A 20431-nucleotide genomic window follows, 5' to 3' on the forward strand; every position below is an offset into this window, starting at 1 on the left:
CTGAAGCTTGAAAGATATTGAATCTTTGGCCCACTTTTTACAATGTTGGATAAAATGTACATATAAATTCTTAGAGGGCTTCCCTGGTGGCACAGTGGTCGAGAGTCCGCCTACCGATTCAGGGGACATGGGTTCGTGCCCCGGTCCGGGGAGATCCCACATGCCGCGGAGCGGCTGGGCCCGTGAGCCATGGCCGCTGAGCCTGTGCATCCGGAGCCTGTGCTCCGCAACGGGAGAGGCCACAACAGTGAGAGGTCTGCGTACCGCAAAAAAAAAAAAAAAATTCTTAGAAATGTTGAGCCTTTAAATGAAAAATCTACCCTTTTAAAAAATATGTTTGTTTATTTGGTTATGCTGGGTCTTAGTTGCGGCAGGCAGGCTCCTTAGTTGTGGCTCGCCAGCTCCTTAGTTGAGGCACATGGCCTCCTTAGTTTTGGCATACATGTGGGATCTAGTTCCCTGACTAGGGATCGAACCCTGGCCCCCTGCATTGGGAGTGTGGAGTCTTAGCCACTGTGCAACCAGGGAAGTCCCTGAAAAAGCTACCCTTTTAAAAAAAATTTCACAAGTGTATCACCCATCTTAGATGCACCTTTTCTTTTCTTTTTTTTCTTAAGCATTACATTAGATTTGATCTGATCTCAGAATATTTTTATAATCTAAAAACATTAGTGAATCCTGAATACATGTAGTAAATATGTGTGTGTGTGTATGTGCATGCACTAAGTCCTTCTTTCCTAGAATGGAAGTAAAAAAATTCTGTTTGTTTCCTTTGTTATATAAGCAGCATGACTATAAACCACCAATATAGCAGGAGAAAATGAATAGAAGTCCATTAAAACATTTAAACCTGCATTCTCAAGAATGCCTGTCTTGATTATGGTTATTAGCAAATGAAAGGGTTGTTATATTTTACAAATATATGTCACACAATTTCTTATTTCACATTAGGGAACCTGGCTCAGCAAATAATTTAAAATATTAAAATCAATAAAAGGACATAATTTAAGCATGCAAATTTTTTGCTTTTAAAATTGAATGTAGATAATGATGCAATTGCGAGTGTGCAAATGTTCCTCTCTTATGTGCTTAAGGAAACCATTTCTCTTCACCCATTATTGGTAGAAAGCATTATTGGCGGGGAATTAAAACACTTTGATTTTAAAAATCAGTTGAACAGGTTTCCATTTGGACAAATAATTACTCTCCCATTAATTCATTATGTTTTGTTATCTCCATTAACTGTCTATATTATGGCAAGTCTTAGAGTCCTTAAGTGAGATAACACACTTATACATTTTTAATTCCTTGGGTGATTTGTACTCTATATTAAGCACATACACAAGGTCCCAATGCAGCTTAATAAGATCATCTGAAAATTACCTGAATTATTTATGTTTAAGTGCATAGAACAGCCTAAAGGAAATGTATTAAATGGAATAACCAAATCTATTTAGGAAGATGTAATAGAGGTAATTCAAGTAACTTAATCACTCTCAGTTTACTTTTGTCTTCCCCCAGGTGGTTCTGAAGGCTGTTTATCTTGTCCTTAACCATGACATCAGTTCTCGCATCTGCGATGTGGCACTGAACATTGTGGAATGCTTGCTTCAACTTGGTGTGGTGCCCTGTGTAGAAAAGAACAGAAAGAAGAGTGAAAACAAGGAAAATGTGACTGTGGAAAAAAGACCAAGTGAGGGAACGTTCCAGTTCAAAGGAGTATCTGGAAGTTCCACCTGTGGATTTGGGGCCCCTTCAGTTAGTGGAGCTGGAGATGGAGGAGGAGAAGAAGGAAGAGGTGGTAATGGAGGAGGTGGAGGAGGTGGAGGAGGTGATGGAGGTGGAGGAGGCCCCTATGAGAAGAACGATAAGAACCAAGAGAAGGTATGACTGGACCACCTTTTGTGTCCTCTTGAAATGTTGTTCCTGATTTCTTTCCAATTCTTGCTTGCCAGCAATTTGTTGACTCAGAATAGCAGCTAGTCACTAGAGCAAGAAAGTGGTGAGTCTATAAATCTCTTCATTAGGTTCTCAGAAGGCATTAGTAAAAACAGTTATGTGAAATTGTATCCTACATTCAAAAGCCATTGCCATCCAAGCAATGTTAGAACTAATTCCCTGGTCATGTTAATTCTTCAAGAGAATATCTCAGATACACTACATTGCCATAATTCTCAGTCTGCCAACAACAGTCTCTCTCTCAAAACTTTCAGGGTCTGACCTAATGGAGTGGCATTCTAGTCTTCTCAGGCTGCCAAAACAAAATACAATAGATTGGGTGACTTAAACTACAGAAATTTATTTCTCACAGTTCTGGATGCTGAGAAGTCCAAGATCAAGGTGCCAGCAAGGTAGATTTCATTCTGAAGCATCTTCTCTTGGCTTGTAGGTGGCTGTCATTTTGCTATGTGCTCCCATGACATCTTTTTTCTATGTAAATGCAGAGAAAGAGAGAGCAAGCTCTCCAGTGTCTCTTCTTATAAGGGCACTAATCCTATTGTACCAGGACTCCACTCTCATGACCTCATTTAGCCCTAAAATTTACTTCCCAAAGGCCACATCTCCAAATGCCATCACTCTGGGGGGTTAGGGCTTCAACATATGAATTTGGGTGAGACACAAACATTTAGTCCATAATAAGCAGTATAATTTTCCTGAAAAAATTTAAATAAAGTTCTTTCTCTTGATTTAAGGAACACATTTTTAGGTAGCCTACTTCAATCACAGTTAAAGGGAAAGAAAGGGAAAATTTTTGTTTAGTTAGTTGGTTTTTTGGTGTTAGTTTGGAAGACTAGCCTTGGTTCTCTTATGTCTCAGTGTGTCACTTCCAGGTGTCTTTAGCTTTCTTATTACTGATTGTTCCTGAATTTAATTCCCTTTGACTTGACAACACCTGATTTATGATCTCAGTGCTTAACGTCAATAATTAGTTTTCTCTTTTAATTTGAATTTTAAATAAGAACTACGGCAGCTTAAACTCATATAATTTATGCTGATTTCAATTTGGGGTTTTAGTTGGAAAATGCTATTAAGGAATTGAAATCAACAAGAGATTTGAATCTCTAACAGGTGACAATCTACACATCAGGCCAAGTGTTTAGAAGTATAAGATTTCACTGTACAGAGTTCTACCACCTACATATTATCTAGAATATAAATTGCTATTTTCTTGTAGGCTATCAGGTTTTTACATATGAGTAAGTGTTCCAGTGCTGTTTCCTCTTTTATATTTTTTTCTCCATCTCTTTCCAGTCCTACCTGATGCATGTTTAATGTGCATTTAATCATCTCTGTTTCTTCCCTGATTGTCTACTCTCATTTTTCCCAATATTTGTGGACTCATCTAATTATTCCTGCCCCAATATTCTTAGGTTCCTGAACCTAAGCTTTTCTCTAGGATTTCTTCTCCTGCCTCAATCATGTATATGTTTTCCAATTCTAATAGAATCTTTTGGTACTTAAGGTCCCCAACTTCTTACTTTCCCAAACATCACTGAGGACAATCCAAGGATCCTCAGATCTCACTGTAGAAGAAAATTACCTAAATGATGATATAGATCACAAGGGATTTGCTATTGAATCCTAAGATCTAAGGAGTTATTCATTCAACAGTTATGTAGGAATTAGAAAACAAATACAAGTTATAAGGACCAAATTTATAAACACAGCAAACAGTGAGATTCTTAAATTTTCAAATTTTTTACCTGTCAATTTAGGTGGCCACTCAAAGAGAGAATAGTGCTATGTCATTATGTCATAATATTCAGGGGAAAATAGAAAGAAAAAAATTAAAGTTGTGAAATTTTGATAAGCTCTTATCAGTAAAACTTAGATACTCCCTAAATTGATTGTTATGTTTATGAGGATCTCTGAAGTTCATTATTAGAATTTTGTTTCTGTTTTGTTTCTGTTTTTAGTTCAAAAATTTCACCCAAGTAGTGGGGATTTTTGGGTTTTTTTTTTTTATATTTATTTATTAGGTTGCACCAGATCTTAGTTGTGGCAGGCATGCTCCTTAGTTGCAGCTCCTGGGCTCCTTAGTTGTAGCACATGGGCTCCTTAGTTGTGGCATACAAACTCTTAGTTGCAGCATGCATGTGGGATCTAGTTCCCCAACCAGGGATTGAACCCAAGCCCCCTTCATTGGGAGCACGGATTCTTATCCACTGCGCTACCAGGGAAGTCCCCCAAGTAGTGTTTTCATCTACTTCCTTATTAAAGAACTGCAAGTCTCTTGCCTATTTAAAATCTAGCTATCATACTAGAAACTTGATAATATAAATGCTACTTTAACCAAAACTATCACTTGATCAGGATGGGATTTTACAGAGTCAGATAATGTGTTCTCCAAAACAGCCACCAAAGATACAAATGTTTTGTAGTTAGTTCTACAAAATAATATTCTTTGTAGTACAGAGAATTTATAAAATCATACCTGACCGTAGGTCAGATGCTTTGTACTTGGGAGTCACACAGGTCTGTTCTGCCTCTATCCCAACTGTTATTTTCAGTGGAATCAGGAGGTTTATCTAATTTTGCAACCTAGTAATGCCAGGAGCATGCGGGAATTGATTAATTCAGAAAGGAAGATCTAATTTCTATTTCTGTATTTGCCACTAACTGGTACTGAGAGCTTGAAATGTTATTTAATATCTGTCCTGATTTCTGCCTGTAGCTGGATACAACTTTCTCAATGTCTTCTACTAGAGGAGCTAAAATCCCAAGGACATCTGAAGGTCCAAAAAAATACAAATAGATATTTACAAAAAGCTTTTGGAGCTAGGAATTTGCTTTAAAGGATCATATGATATCAATAGTTTTTAAATGTATGTAAGTCAGTCTTCCAAATCAGCCCTTACCCAGGGTGACCTTTGGCTGTGCAGGCTGTGTACTCCACAAGGGCTCTCGCCTAAGGAGTCCAGACAGGACTGAAATCCAGTCTGAGCTCTGCTCACCAAGCTGTTTACCCAAGGGCTGCATCTTCTGAGAGGATTCACCTTTTTCTAATTCATCCACCCAGAGGAGTGCCTTTTCTAATTTGCACAATGTTGCCCCCAATGGATAGCAGTGCCCCACACCTAGAAATAATAATTAACACTGGTTTTGCTATTATTACATGCTTTCCATGTTTTACCTCACAAACTCTGTGAAATACATATTTTTATGATTCCTATTTTGTAGGGCACAGAGTGGTTAAGTAGCTTGCCCAAGGTTATGGAGCTAAGATTTGAATTTAAAATGTTTCTGAATTTGATATGTATGTATGTATGTATAAATAAATAAATGTATGTATCTGTGTGTGTGTGTATGTTTGTACGTATGTATGTTTGAGTCTTCCATTTACAAGCATCTGAGCTGTAGAGTTCGCAAGAAACAGACTCAGACGAGGAGATATATGCACAAGAGGTTTCCTGGGGTGTCTGCTGAGGAGCAACATCTGTGGGGTGTAAAAGAAGCAGGATGGGCCAGAAAGAGAAGTTGAATTGCAATGTAGTTGTAACAGAGACTTCAGCCCATCACACAGGGAGCTCCAGAGATGGGATGGCTCTTCAAAGTAATCCCCGGGTGAAGTAAGGGAGCCCACTTTATTCCACACACCTCCCCACACACACTCTGTATGCTCTTGACCAGCCATTGGAGGCAGACTGCTTCCAGGAGGAGAGCATAACCTGGGTCATGGCAGGTCTCTTTAGCTAAGGGCAATGCCTGGAGAGGGGCTCACCTGAGAGTTATCATCCATCAATGTTCCCAGTAGCTCAGAGAATGAACAGTTCTGAAGGGGGCATCTCTGAAGTCCAGCACCACATCCACTACATGAGCATTTGGTTAGAAAAAAAGGACCAATTATATAACATTAGGGGACCAGAGAGCCTACCCCATCACAGAATGAACAGCACATGATGTCTAGATAAACCCCATCCCTTTCACACCCTCCCTGCATTTGAGTATGCTTTCTACGTGGGTGGCCCCCCAAAGTTTATGTATCAACCTGAGCATATGAAGATGGAAAAGGCCTTCACAATTTCCAGAGCAATTCTTATTCATTATTTCATTTGTTTGGCACAGTAAGCTGATGAAGTAGGAAGGGAAGCTATTAGCATCCTCGATTCACAGGTGAGAAAACTAAAGCACAGAGGGATTAGTTCATTTACCTAACGTCATATGCAATTAAGGAACGGGAGCTGGACTCTCAGGTCCGCAGTGACTGTGCTGACAGCAGAAAGTAGCCAGAAGGACTGAGGAATGTTGGAGCTTCCTGAAGGTAATGGCACTCCCATGCTGGGATCTGCATCATTCCTTAGCAACAGCTTCCTTATGCTTCTTTGGAAATAATTCAAGAAAGTTCATTTTTCTGGAAGCTATGTTCTTCACTAAGAACAAGGATTAAATGAGTCGAGAGAGGATGATAACACTTCTCACAGTTCACCTCGGGAGGGCTTCCGATTTAGCCTCAAACAAAGAACCATGCTGAATATTTACAATTTTTTTTACATATTCTCTCTTTGCTTGTGCATGAATATTACAATATAGCGAAGGTATAAAATTAGAAAAGTCCTTTGAAAATGTCAGAAATTGCCACATGATTTCATAGTTTCAGACTTTGATCAGTTCCAGAAAGTTAGCAATAATCCTTGCTTAGTGATAGTAACAGAAGCCTGCTGATGAGGGTACCTTCTGGAAAAAGCTACTTGCCTTCATCACTGAGAGTCCACACTGTCTCTCTCTAGACAGTTATTCTGATAGTCTAATGAGGATATGAAAGCATGTCTTCTAATAAAGAGGTCTGCCTTCATATCCTGTGGCACTAGAGGGTGTTCAGAATGCATAAACATTTTCTTTCTTGTAAGTCCGTTCTAGAGTTTTGAAAAGTTAGCTTGCCTGTTGAGCCCTTGACAATTCTATTTCCCAAATTGCAGGGGCTTGCTGCAAAACATATAAACTTGGTTTAATAATAAAATAGAGTCTTAGCACCAAAAGAATCCTAGTGACTAAATGAACCGAATCTTCTTTCTTTCTCGTTCATGGGTACTAGGATGAAAGTACTCCTGTAAGCAACCATAGGCTTGCTCTAACCATGCTCATCAAAATAGTGAAGTCTCTGGGATGTGCCTATGGTTGTGGAGAAGGACACCGAGGGCTCTCTGGGGATCGCCTGAGACACCAGGTATTCCGGGAGAATGTAAGAGAACTAAGTAGATTCCATTTCCTCTTCCTCTTCCCTCCCTCCAAATTAAGAATGAGTCCTTTGACAATGAGGGTCAGTGTTCCCTGAAGAATACTTTATTTTGTAAGGGTAATTAATGCTGTCTTAAGGTGGGAGGATTCCCACAAGATATCTCAAGACATCTAAAACCCGGGCTTAGGAAAGTTTAATTGGGAAAACCACTTCTGCCTCCTGCCTGGGCAGGCCAACGCCCAACTGGCAAAAGAGTGTATAATTGGAACATGTGAATTAGAGTTTGAAAGAACATTGCAAAGATGAATACATTTAGCAAGCTTCTGATAGTCCGTGGCAAATAACTTTTTAATCACCTGCCTGGGTACTGTGGAAGCATATGTTATATTAGAAAAAGGGATCAAAGTTTAGGACTTGGTTTGTTGTTCTTAAATATGGAAAATGGCCCTTATTGGGATAAAATAGGACTACAAAAGTAGCCAGTCACTTTCTGGCTGCTTTGTTTGAGAATGAACCTTGACTACTAAATATTTGAGATCATATCTCTTTGAACTGTGTGAAACTTGAAACTCTGTGCTCAGGCTTGCTAAGCATAATTCTGTAATGGAACATGGAAATGTAATTCCAGCTCATTTTCATTTGCCTCCACTGATGACTACTCTTCACTTAAGACTTGAGCAATAACCCACCTCCACAACAAGTCCAAACTGCAACAGTTGCCCTCATACATACTCTTGAACTGAAATAATAAGAAAATATTCCCTTAAAAATAAGAGGTTGATGCAAATTTGAGACCAGGAAACCTTTTGGCATATCTTAGCAGAGTTTTAGGATCATGTCAAAGTCTAATGCCAGCCCATTTTTCCTTGGTATTAGGTTTTGTCGTGAAATGTTCACACAGCCTTAGCATGCTGGGTTACTTTCCTAATGTATCATCTACTTATCTATCCATCTGTATATCATTCTCTTTCATTTATATTCTATTGTGTTGTATTATATTAATTATTTGCATGTGGAAGTTTTATTCATAGTAATTAACTTCTAAATTCTGAAACTTGAAAACTTTGACCAAGATCTAGATTTTGAAGCCCCAAATTTTAGGAAATCAAAATAATAAGTAATAAGGCAGTAGAAAGCTGACATTGCCCCCATCTCTGCACATGTGTATGTGATTTTTGATCTTCGACTTTTATTCTATCACAGTATGAATAAATGCCTTCAAGGCTAAAACCACATCACTCATGCAGAAAACTAATTCTATGAAATCAAACATCAAAATATAAAAGGAAGTGTCATGCTATAGTTGGAGGTATAAACTCATTTTGACATCAGAACCTGTCTTTCTAGAATTGGAGAAGGTAGGGCTAGTTGGATCAGAAACCACTTGAGAAGCTGTTGTTACTGCTTAATCACCATGTGCTCTTTTCTCAAGAGTACTGAATATTTCCTGTCAGGATGTCCAGTTTTCTACCTGCCTTCTCAACTTTGTTGATTTACGTGACAATACCTCCATTCTCTAGTAGCCCAGTTCAGTACTCACTATAGGGATTACACTTACTTGTCCATGCTTAGTAAACACGTTGTCCGAGAGAGAAATTTTTTTTTTTTTTTTTTTTTTTTTTTTGCGGTACCCGGGCCTCTCACTGTTGCGCCCTCTCCCGTTGTGGAGCACAGGCTCCGGATGCGCAGGCTCAGCGGCCATGGCTCACGGGCCCAGCCGCTCCGCGACATGTGGGATCTTCCCGGACCAGGGCACGAACCCGTGTCCCCGGCATCGGCAGGCGGACTCTCAACCACTGCGCCACCAGGGAAGCCCCGAGAGAGAAATTTGAGCACTTTTCCCTGAGAGTGTCTAATTCAAGAAGCTAGATATTTCCAGATTTCTCTGGCATTGGGTTGTGAGAAGTTACTTAACTTTTAATATATTAAAGATATTTCTTACCTCTACCAGATCAGGTCCTCTATACTTTTATTTTTTTAATAAACAGATAAGTACTGCAATGATGTTCATCAAAGTGCCTAGCAATTCCAGCATGTTTCCTGGAATAGTCTAATCATTAGCTTGTAGTCCCAAATTATTGAAAGAGAATCCACTTTTTATATCTCTTGGAGAAGTTTAAAATGTTCATTCAGAATCAAAATACTTATGGTTTGATATTCTGATTCTTGCTTGAACTTCTGATTGAACTCATTCAGACGTCCTAATAGCCTCTAAAGAGCAGATTTGGAACAATGCCTTTTTTGGTGTGTTTTACAGAGAAGCAAGAAGTACTTTACAGGCTTCATTTTATAGCAAGAATCATTTATTTTATAAGAAAAGAAGCTTGCTTTAGAGCTAGCAACCAGTAACCTCTGGTTAACACCTAATTTCCCAATCTTCTATGACCGAGTAAAGGAAAAATGGAAAAAAAAAATCAATCCACCTGACTTTGTGATACAGATGGAGAGACTATAACAAGGTCACACCAGGATGCCTATTGCTAATTACAATTTTCAACCTTTTATAATCTTCCTTTTTCCTCTCGATTTTTCCAAGAATCTTTCTCTGGGCCTTGATTTGTCAAAATGGTCATGTAACAAATTTTCTTCTGGGCCACCACTAAGGCCCACCAATAAGTCCTAATTCTCAGGGATCTAACTTCCTTGCTTCTGTCTGATTGTCCAAATTTCTCTATCCTCCTTTAAGGTTGTCCTCACCCAGCCACCTCTCCCTTCTTTCTTTTTTTAAATTTATTTTATTTATTTTTGTCTGTGTTGGGTCTTCGTTGCTGCCTGCGGGCTTTCTCTAGTTGCGGCGAGCAGGGGCTACTCTTCGTTGTGGTGCACAGGCTTCTCATCGCGGTGGCTTCTCTTGTTGCAGAGCACAGACTCTAGGCGTGCGGGCTTCAGTAGTTGTGGCGTGCAGGCTCAGTAGGTGTGGCTCGCAGGCTCTAGAGCGCAGGCTCAGTAGTTGTGGCGCATGGGCTTAGTTGCTCCATGGTATGTGGGATCTTCCCAGACCAGGGTTTGAACCCGTGTCCCCTGCATCGGCAAGCAGATTCTTAACCACTGTGCCACCAGGGAAGTCCCCTCCCATTTGATCTTTAGCTTTTTCCCCTCAACCCAGAGTTCTCTCTTATCATTTTCCCATTTTATTCCATTGTTAAGGACTTTCTTTTTTATGATGATCTTGTTCTCCACAAGATATCAACTAATCTCTATTATTGGTCATCTTAAATCTTTTTTCAAAGTAGGTGTTATCTAGATACATTTTCCCCAACAATCACTATCTAAACTATTCTTGTGACTATTATATCATAGGAGAAATAACCACTATGAGGAGGTAAGACCCTGGCTTCTAATTTTGGCTCTGCTGTGAAACTTGGTGTATCAACTTGGGCAAAGTCCTTGACTTCTTTGAGTCTCAGTTTCTTCCACTGTAATATAGGGAAACTCTTCAAATCACAGAGAAGGTGTGAAAGTCAAATGTCGTTATGCACTTACAAGCAAGAAACACATTTTAAACAGCAAAGCACTGCACATATGTGATTTTTCTCTCAATAGTAAGAGAGGGTTAGGGAGCCCTCTAAGGGTTTCAGATAGTATTCACTCATTCTGTCTGTGGCCTTCTCCAGCCAATGGATGTGATTTTATTTGTTCTGATGGTGGGGATTACTTCCTTTTTCTTTGCTAGATGGCAAAATTATTTGCTGGATCATAAGAAATATATTTTTGAGTAGCAGGGCCTAGTGAATGGTCAATTGCTTTTCATATCCTGAAGTCCAACTTCTATTTAAATACCAAGCTTCCACATTCAGAAGCAGACTCAAAAATCAACAAACTAGACTTGCCTTTATTTTATGCCTCTTTCATGTTTCAAAGATCCTTCCCTCCTGACCATATAAGAGGACTCTGGACAAGCACTTCCTACAGCCCCTCACACCATCCATTAAATCTACTTAAATTCAAGACAGCTGAGCATGGGAGTGTCCTGCTCCTTCCCATGGCACAAACCCTTTGAGGTTTTCTAAACCTTGGTGACCAATCCTATCACCTACCTAAATTTTACGCTTTAAGTTTTTTCATTGAGATCTTAAAATCTTGATCTTGGCAAAAATACTGAGCTCTTTCTGGGACAGCATTAGCTCCTAGTTTGGGGTTTTTCCTAAGGAACAGCCCTTCTCAAAGTCATCTACCTAGTACTGCTCAGCCTTTCTCTGCCCACTGCATTCTCAGACAAGAGGGGCTGGCAGGGTTGGTGGGCACCAGCCAGCAGGGATGGATGGAAATTTTTGCCTTTTAGGGGCTTCTGTCGCAGACCACTGGTATCCCTAGCTTAAGCTGGTACTTGTGACTTCTTCACTTTTCTTCCTTCCTTGCAGGCCCAGAACTGCCTCACTAAGTTATACAAGCTAGATAAGATGCAGTTCCGACAAACCATGAGGGACTATGTGAACAAGGACTCTCTCAATAACGTAGTGGACTTCTTGCATGCTTTGCTAGGATTCTGTATGGAGCCGGTCACTGACAGTAAGTAAAGCTGCGCCGAGTTCTAGGAGAACTCGCTGGGAGGTGAAGCAGGTAGTGTTTCAGAGACACCCTAAATTTCTAGGGATAGAATGGAGAGGAAAAGATATCTGTTTGTGTGTGCATCGTGTGTGTAATAAAATATAAACACGAGAAGCTTGTACATCATCTTTGACACATTTTAGAGGCTTTCTGAGGACAACTTAGCTCAGCAGATGGGAATTTGGTAAAGCTGTGGCATCTTCACCTGTAGCCCCTCTATCCTTACACTCTACTCATGGCACTCCTCTCTCTCACGTAACTTTCTGTTGTATGACTGCTGAGGCAAGGATCAAGGAACAAAGGAATATATTCATTAGTTCAACAAATACGAAATGAGCCAGGCATAGTACTTGGTGATTTTTTCACAAAATAGAATAGGAAAGGAAAAAAAAAAAACTACATTAAACATAGTTGTAACATAATTTTGATATACACATATACTGAATTTTAAAAAGAATGGGCAAAGGGATCTATAGATAGGCTCATGAACTATAGCTTCATGGCTTTAGGAAAACTCCAGTATAGAGACCTATATTACAGGGCACAACCAGTGAACACAAATGGCATCCATAATAAATGAACATCACCAATACCACTTGAATGCAAATACAGTAATAAAATGAAGGTGATGTATGAAGCCTGATTGAGTAAAATATACATTTTAATTAGAGCCTGGGAAGAAATAACTTCTTAGTATAGGCTTTTATTGTTTATATAGTATATGTGTGAGAGTGTCTGATTAATTTATAATGGAGCTATATTTGATGGATTTATTTTTTTTCCTGCTTTCATAATTGTTTTTTTCTTTTTTCTTTTAAATTTTTATTGAAGTATAGTTGCTTTACAATGTTGTATTAATTTCCACTGTACAGCAAAGTGAATCAGATATATGTATACAGATATCCCCTCTTTTTTGGATTTCTTTCCCAGTTAGGTCACCACAGAGCACTGAGTAGAGTTCCCTGTGCTGTACAGTAGGTTCTCATTAGTTATCTCTTTTATACATAGTCGTGTATATATGTCAATCCCAACCTCCCAATTCATCCCACTCCCCCTTTTATTTGTGATGGATTTAGAAACAGTTTTTCTGTTTTTACCCCAGGCTTTATTGTTTGGTTTTCACATTAAAGGAAAATATTGTTCCCTATAGAATCCCTGAAATAATCTATGTTATTGAAGTTGTTTTAAGCCAAGCACATAACAAATCTATAAAACAATGAAGTGAGAATTGTAGTTGAGGTATTGCAAGAGAAATTCTTGATTGCAAACTTTTTTTTTCTCTTTTTTAACCTATTTGAGATAGAAACTATAAGAATAGACTAAAACAATTCTTTCTGTAGTGTAAAATCTAAAGATAATCTGCAGCCCATTGACACAGACAGTGAGAGGTTGGTAATAAAGTCTGTTACTTTAAAGTGATGAATTCCCCCTGGAATTCTTGAGAAGTTAAAGTGGCTCACAATGAATCAGCCAGCCAGAGACACACGTCCTTTCTGATCAGTCTTGGAGCTGCACATATCCTGCCCCTACAGTCCACAGGTGGCTCGCAAGCTATGAGGAATACTCTGGCAAGGCCATCGAATGTGTCAATGGAAATGTGAAAAACTGGCATAAAATGCCACATAGGGTGATGCCCTCAGTTCACTGGCATTTCATGTGTGAATGAGTTATAAGGAGGTGGATCCAAGGGAAGTTGAAGATTTTTCCAATTCATGTGGCTATGGAGTCTCTGGAAGCAGAAGCTGCTAGAAGTCTCGTGCAGCTCTTGGCCAGACGCAATCTTTTCTGTTTCCAGTGCTGGCATGAATTCCCCTGCAGGGCCCTGTCCCCGCTCTCCTCCCCCTGCCGGCTCACCTGGTCAGTCCAACCTCACTCCGCTTCTCACAGACTGAACAATTTCCACTGAGAAGCCAGCATTCTTCACCACCAAAAAAGCCAAATCAAATTAAGTCTGTCTCCACTGAGGGACCATTTGGTAAATCATGTATTTTTTTACGTGATCACCTATTTTAAAACTACTTAGGTTTAAAAGACTTTCATAGGGTCAACAGTTGATCCTCTTTTTGTAGCTAAGATTTATCAATTAAAACATTTCTCAAAGTGATGGAATATGTCATAGTAAAGACTCTGAAGGAGACTATGAGTTGTTTATCTTTAAGTCCTCATAGAGATGATCAAACCGGAAGTATCCTCAATCCTCTGTTTCTGTATGTTGTGTAGTCCTTCAGTAACTCCTGGAGTACTTCATTACTTCTTTAAACTATGTAGCTGAATGGAAACACTGCCTTTAATTGGTGCCTTTGCATTCCAGACAAGGCTGGGTTTGGAAATAACTTCACCACTGTGGACAACAAATCCACAGCCCAAAATGTGGAAAGCATCATCGTCAGCGCCATGTTTAAGTCCCTCATCACACGCTGCGCTTCAACTACGCATGAATTGCACAGCCCTGAGAATCTGGTGAGAAGCTCACCTCTTCTTCCCACAGGAGTTCTCAGTCTCATGCCGTGGCCTTGAGAAAGAGAAGTTGAAGTCTAAAACTTTTAGAGTTAAAATATGTATTTTCTCAGTGTCACCAGTAACTCACAGTAGAAACTCAGCAACACATTTCTCCTCCTCTGTTACTTGTTATCCTACCTGCAAAGTGGCTTATCTCTTCCATCTCAGAGGTTCTGTGGTAGTTGCTGAGATAGTTGCTAGGTACTTAGAGCCCTTCAGAGAGAAGGTGCTAGAGCCCAGCGTGTTGGCTCATGAAATATTAAAGAAAGTTATACCAAGCTTTTGTTTGAAACCATGCTTACTTTAAAAATTAATGCAAATATGCTGCTGAAATGGGTTTTGTCTTCTTTTATCGAACACTGTAATCTTTTAGCTACTCTTCAAAAAGACTGTTAATTAAACCACTGAAGCCACAGGTACAGAGAGCCAGGCTATAAAAGGTTAGTGTTTAATTGCTACTAAGGAGATTGTGGTTTGGGATAGTAAAATGTGGATGAAGACTGAGACATCTGATATGACTAGATGAATTCAGGTCTCTCCCAGGAATAAAGAAGCATTTCTCTATCTTACCAATCTGTTAGATACAATGACTCCTATGCAGAAATCAGCCCATTTACACATATGGACACTATCTGCTAATCTACCTAAATCAAAGAAATGGTCTTAAGCTACTCTAAACCACTGAAACTATGTATTCACTTAACTTGAGATAAACAGAACAAAACCCCAAATGAAAAGGAATTTAATTTTGCTGATTGTTGAAGCCATCCTAGCAAGGTTCTCGGAGTTTGTGAATAACCTGGGTACCATCCATGCATTCAGTTTGGTCATGGCAAGAAGTAATTTGACAAGTTGATTATAGTATATGCAAGCTCTTGTAAGTCTTAACCTACAAACTCGTGTATAGAAGAAATACTATATTTCTTAATTTTATTTAAATCAACTTAAGTTTGGCTTTGGACCCCCATTCCACCAGAATGGCTGGAAGTTGAACTTCAGTCATTCATGGGTCTCCCCACCTCACAGAGTAGCACAAAGGTCCCCAAGTCTTAGGTAGGACCCAATGCCTGGTGAGGCTCCGTGGGTTTCAGTCATCAGTCATGCCTATTAGTTCACGTAGTACTCTCTGCTGCTTAGGGATGGGCTCTCTGGTGAGTTTGGAACCCTTGCTTTCTGGGGCCTTGCCTTCCATGGAGGAGCCACCAAATTGCAGAGTGAGAGGCTAGGGCCTTGCTGCCCACAGGACCCAAAGGACATTCTATGTTTTCCTTAGTAGTTCTTCCTTCTGCTTTTCTAAACATCATAGGCATAATTGTCCCAGTGGTCTTAGATTTTGAAACCCAAAAGGGTTATAAGGTAAGTGTTTTGTAGGCTTCTGTGTTCCTCTTTGTCATGAACTTTTCCTAGGGCAAAGAATATAGTAACTACCTTCTTTTTTTTTTTTTTTGGTATGCGGGCCTCTCACTGTTGTGGCCTCTCCCATTGCGGAGCACAGGCTCCGGACGTGCAGTCTCAGGGGCCATGGCTCACAGCCCAGCCGCTCTGTGGCATGTGGGATCTTCCCGGACCGGGGCACGAACCCACGTCCCCTGCATCGGCAGGCGGACACTCAACCACTGCGCCACCAGGGAAGCCCAGTAACTACCTTCTTAAAGAGAGAAGAGAGTGGGGGAAATGCTGAATGCAAAGCTTAATACCTTAAAAATAAAATAAAAGTCCTGCATTAAAAGTTGAATCGCTAATATGTTGGTTTTAATAGCCCTGTGTCATCTTAAGTCCATAGTCAAGCTCATGTTCAGATGGGCTACAACATACATATAATTTGTTAAGTCTGTGAAGCAAAATGGATCATCCTTTAATATCAGGCTCTGTTGGAAGTATCTAGAGGACTTAGCATATTTTATCACAATGATGCAGAAAATTTGGAGAAGCTGAACAGAGTCTGAAATCTCTAGTCTAGACAAAATTCTGATTACCTTTTTTTTGCAGGCATATCTCTTCAGAAGTCACAATTAAGAAAGAAAATTAAAAGCTTTGGAATCCAGTGGTTAAAAGTGTAAATTGATGTCTTTCTAATGATACAGCCAACTTTCTGAATATGAAGCATGGTAACCATCTTTTTCCATACTAAGGATGATGGGCAAGGTTCTTGGTAATGTTACCATAGGAACAATGGAGGGACAGGATACCGTTGGTTTCACTGTAGTAATATGCTTTCTTTTTATGATTCCAATGCTCATCTAAATCCAAGGAATTACCTTCTAGCCCTCTTTCTGTGAATACTATTCAATCACAGCTATCTTTCCCTGCACTTTCTTTCTGGCCTCCAAACAGGGCCTGTATTGTGACATCCGTCAGCTGGTCCAGTTTATCAAAGAGGCCCATGGGAATGTCTTCAGGAGAGTGGCCCTCAGTGCTTTGCTTGATAGTGCTGAGAAGTTGGCACCAGGGAAAAAGGTGGAGGAAAATGAACCGGAATATAAGCCTGGAGGTGGTAAAAGGTTGGAAGCTTGAGCTCTCTGAATATGAGGGTTTGCCTATGTCTGTAGAATATAATCTTCTACTGTACTGTCCATGTGGTTCCTACATGGTGTGTAACTCCAGTACAGGGATGGGGGAACTATAATTTTTTGTACAAGTGATGTCACTGGTGGTGGCCCAGCAACAGATTAGAAAAGGAATGAGTTTACCATCAAATAAATGCTGCCTTTGTATGAATCAGAGCTCAGTTGATCCCAAACTTTCATACACTTGAACCACACTTCATAGCTCTTAATTACATGGTAAAATGTTATCTGTGTTTTGGTCCCTTCTATAGCTAACTTACATTCTTATCCAGAAAGGAAAAGCAGTTACTGATACTGTATCATCCTGTTCAGCAAGTAATATTTTTAACATGGCAAAAGACAAATTGCTGAGCAATGCCCAATTATTTTTTCTTCTAATAAATATGAATGCATTGTATGGCTGTTATATAAGAAACACCACTTATGAAGATTAAAAGAAATACCTAAACTTAAAATCTTGCCAGTAGTTAATGGCTTTGTCTGCAATGATGGTGGTATCCTTAGGCAATAAGGTAGCTAGGTCATGACTCAAATGGGAGGATATATTCCATACCGACATAGACTCATGATGGTATAGGGTTTGCAGGGCATTTGAGTTGTCTATAACAAAGTGTTTTGCTTTATGAAGTATATGAAGTATTGGGAGGTGGTGTCCTGCTATGTTGTGATTGGTGGAATGTACCATTTGCATAGGTCAGAGGCAGGAAGCATTGTGGATAAAGGCCAGGTGACCTCTGCACCTGAGGAATGTCGCAGCTTCATGTCCGGTCGCCCCTCACAGACTCCAGAGCAGTAAGTAGCATTGGTTTTGTCTCCTATGGAGTGGGTTGAGCACCTCCCACTGGAAGAAATTCTGTTTTCCAAGTTGCTGTTTGTTTTTCATTTCTGTTGAACTTCTCCTTGCTTCTGCCCTTTATTTTTCACTCCCAAAGCCACTAATCTCTACGGGCCCAAATCACAAATAACCAACCTCGTGCTTCCAGGAAGCTTCCCTCACTGCCTTTCCCATTGCCAGTCTCTACCCCACTTCTGCCTTTCATGCACAGTCCTGCAGATTAATCTTGAAAACTAGCATGTGTATCAGGTGAGCTGGGGATGGCATCCACTTTCTTGCTTAAAATCACTTATAAATCACTTACGACTGTCAATGTAATCAATGAAGCTTTTCCAAAAATAAGGAAGATAATCTACTCTCCTGTCCAGCGTTAGCTGGAACATCGACTCTTCTCCTTTTCACCTTGGTTCTCTCCTGAGATCCTTTCCAATGCCCTCTGATATCAGTTTATCTCTACTTTTCATAATAACAAAATCAAAAGCATCATGAAAATAGTGCCGTCAGAAAATGTGAGGATTACTGTAGACACCAAATATACAGTCTAGTTCGATGCAAGGCTCACTTGTATTCATTCTTCTTTTGAGACCTATTTACCCACAAGTGGTGTGATCAGTATTTAAAATATGATCATTTTAGGTATACCATTCTACTTCCCAAAACCCTGAATTAGTATTAAATGATTATCCTTCCAGAAATTATGCAGGGTATTCCAGATTTTATAGTATGCCCTCTCTATAGTCAAGGAAATCACCATCATGAAATAGGACCTTGGTAATCCACAACAAGCAAACAAAACCTTTAAGGAACAAAAAGCCTGCACAGTTTTTGTAGGCCTTCAAAATCTTAGAAACTGCCCCTAAAATGGGTGGAGAAAAGTAAGGAGAAGGTAAATCAACCCCATGGGTGCAGGGACCACATGAGTTTTTACTTACCATTACAGACCCAATGCCTAGACGGGGCTTGGCCCATGTAGGCACTTAATTTTAAGAATGAATGAATGACAGTCAGTCAATGAAACAGTGGACTTGCCCAATTACCATTTAGCCTTTGTCTTCTTTATTTTCCATTCTCAAAACTGAGGTTTAGTTTTTCCTTTCAGGACGTCTTTAAAGACATAGTAAAAATCCAAACATAAGCTCTAAGGGAAAAAAAATTAATGTGAAAGGTAAAGGTCTGTCTGTAGCTGAATAACCAACCACAAGACTAGTTAAAGGTCCTTACATACAGAATCTGTCCAAAAAAGGAGAGAGGACTTTTCCCAAAATAACACTAATAACTATTGAGCTAATCTGAATAATAAGAATGATTTAATAGGTAAACTAGATTTAAACATAAAACTGTCTACCTTGATAGGTGATTAAGTTTTCTAGATTGCAAAAGATTCTTTCTCTGTAGTGTTCTGTAAACACCACCTGATTTCTCAGCATTTAGCACATCTGTTCTTTCCCTTGAATGAAGATACGTGTATTAACATGCCTCTACATAAAAATTTCCACTTGGAGGGATGTCATAGAATGTCAAACATGGGACTTTTCCCTGGTCCAAGTGGGCCCAGGAGATGAGCACACCACCTGTCCTCTGTTTAGCACTGGAGAAAGGTGGGTGGGTGATTATGGCTCCTCCTCTGCCAGAAGACAGAGAACTTTCTCTTCCCCCTACCCCCCTCATGCCCTTTGTGTCTCCTTTTTCCCTTTTAAATAAAAATCACATTAACTGAGTAATATTAAAAGCAGTTTTTTATGCCCATATCTCTGAAACTCATGATTGATACACACCCATTGGACAACGCTGATGTGGCATTTTATTATAAAGCTGATCAATTATAGTCATCACATATATATTCATCACTGTGTTGCACATTCCCCAAAGGTAAGAAATGCTTCAAACACTGTGATCATTTGATAAAAATAACAAGGAATTCAAATTCTAAAACACTGATTTAAATTCACACTGTATTTGATAAACAGAATGTCCTGAATTAAAATAATAATTAAAGGTATTTAGTACTCTAATGAGATTTTGAGAGAAAAAATCTGCATCCCCATGTAAATATCCCCTCAAAATGACTGCTTTGCACAGTACTGTCAAATTTTAGGTAGATCCCAGATTTAACCCCAAAGCTTATAAACAGATCATTACCCAAACCCCCCCCCAAAATTTCATCACATGTTACTAGAGTATTCTCTATAACCTTTTCTTTCCAAATTACTAAAGTATAATAATATGTGTTCTTCAAGTTGTCCAATGTGGAAAACACAGAAAAGCATAGAGAAAAAAAATGTTTAAATACCTTCAATTAGAGATAACCACAGTAAATTTTGGTGTATTATGTTGGGTACATATTTGAGCATGTGTACACACAAGCTTACACAAAGACACATACATGTGTACTTTTTTATTAACCTGGTGATATCCTGCTTAATCCATTTTATCAGTGCCTTTTAACTTTGCAATATATCATCAACATACCCCATATCACTAGTCTTCTGAAAATAGGATTTTAATGACTACAGAGGATGCCATCATATGGAAGTTGCATAATTTATTCAGCTCTTTCCCTAGAGGTAAACATTTAGATTATTTCCAATTTTTTAACATTGAACCAAAAACCTCAGTGAGCATTTGACCTTCTTGTATCTACATCTTAGTATATTGTCCCATCATTTCCTTGGTATAACTTCCTGGAAATTGAAGTTCTTTGTCATGGGTGTAGACATGGCCTTTGGATAACATCTTACAAAATTACCCTCTAGAAAAGTTGAATCATTCTCTCATCATGGCGGTATGATAGTATCATTGCTTTCT

The 20431-nt window shown here is 39.3% G+C and overlaps 1 protein-coding gene across 5 annotated transcripts in view; it reads left to right on the forward strand.

Moving 5' to 3' along the window:
- The window catches only part of UNC80 (unc-80 homolog, NALCN channel complex subunit), a gene marked incomplete at both ends in the record, with an annotated part of 248689 nt that overhangs the window by 45530 nt on the left and 182728 nt on the right, over positions 1–20431 (forward strand). For 4 of the 5 annotated variants that reach the window (XM_081242187.1, XM_081242190.1, XM_081242188.1 and 1 more), the window contains 6 exons: positions 1522–1884; positions 7034–7180; positions 11539–11686; positions 14037–14185; positions 16559–16725; positions 17485–17583. In XM_081242187.1, the coding sequence (XP_081098313.1) occupies positions 1522–1884; positions 7034–7180; positions 11539–11686; positions 14037–14185; positions 16559–16725; positions 17485–17583 (1073 nt within the window). The remainder of the gene's footprint in view (positions 1–1521; positions 1885–7033; positions 7181–11538; positions 11687–14036; positions 14186–16558; positions 16726–17484; positions 17584–20431) is intronic. The other variant, XM_081242191.1, reaches the window with a different exon arrangement.

This window comes from Mesoplodon bidens (assembly GCF_964165515.1).
Source record: "Mesoplodon bidens genome assembly, chromosome: 8".
Taxonomy (NCBI): domain Eukaryota; kingdom Metazoa; phylum Chordata; class Mammalia; order Artiodactyla; family Ziphiidae; genus Mesoplodon; species Mesoplodon bidens.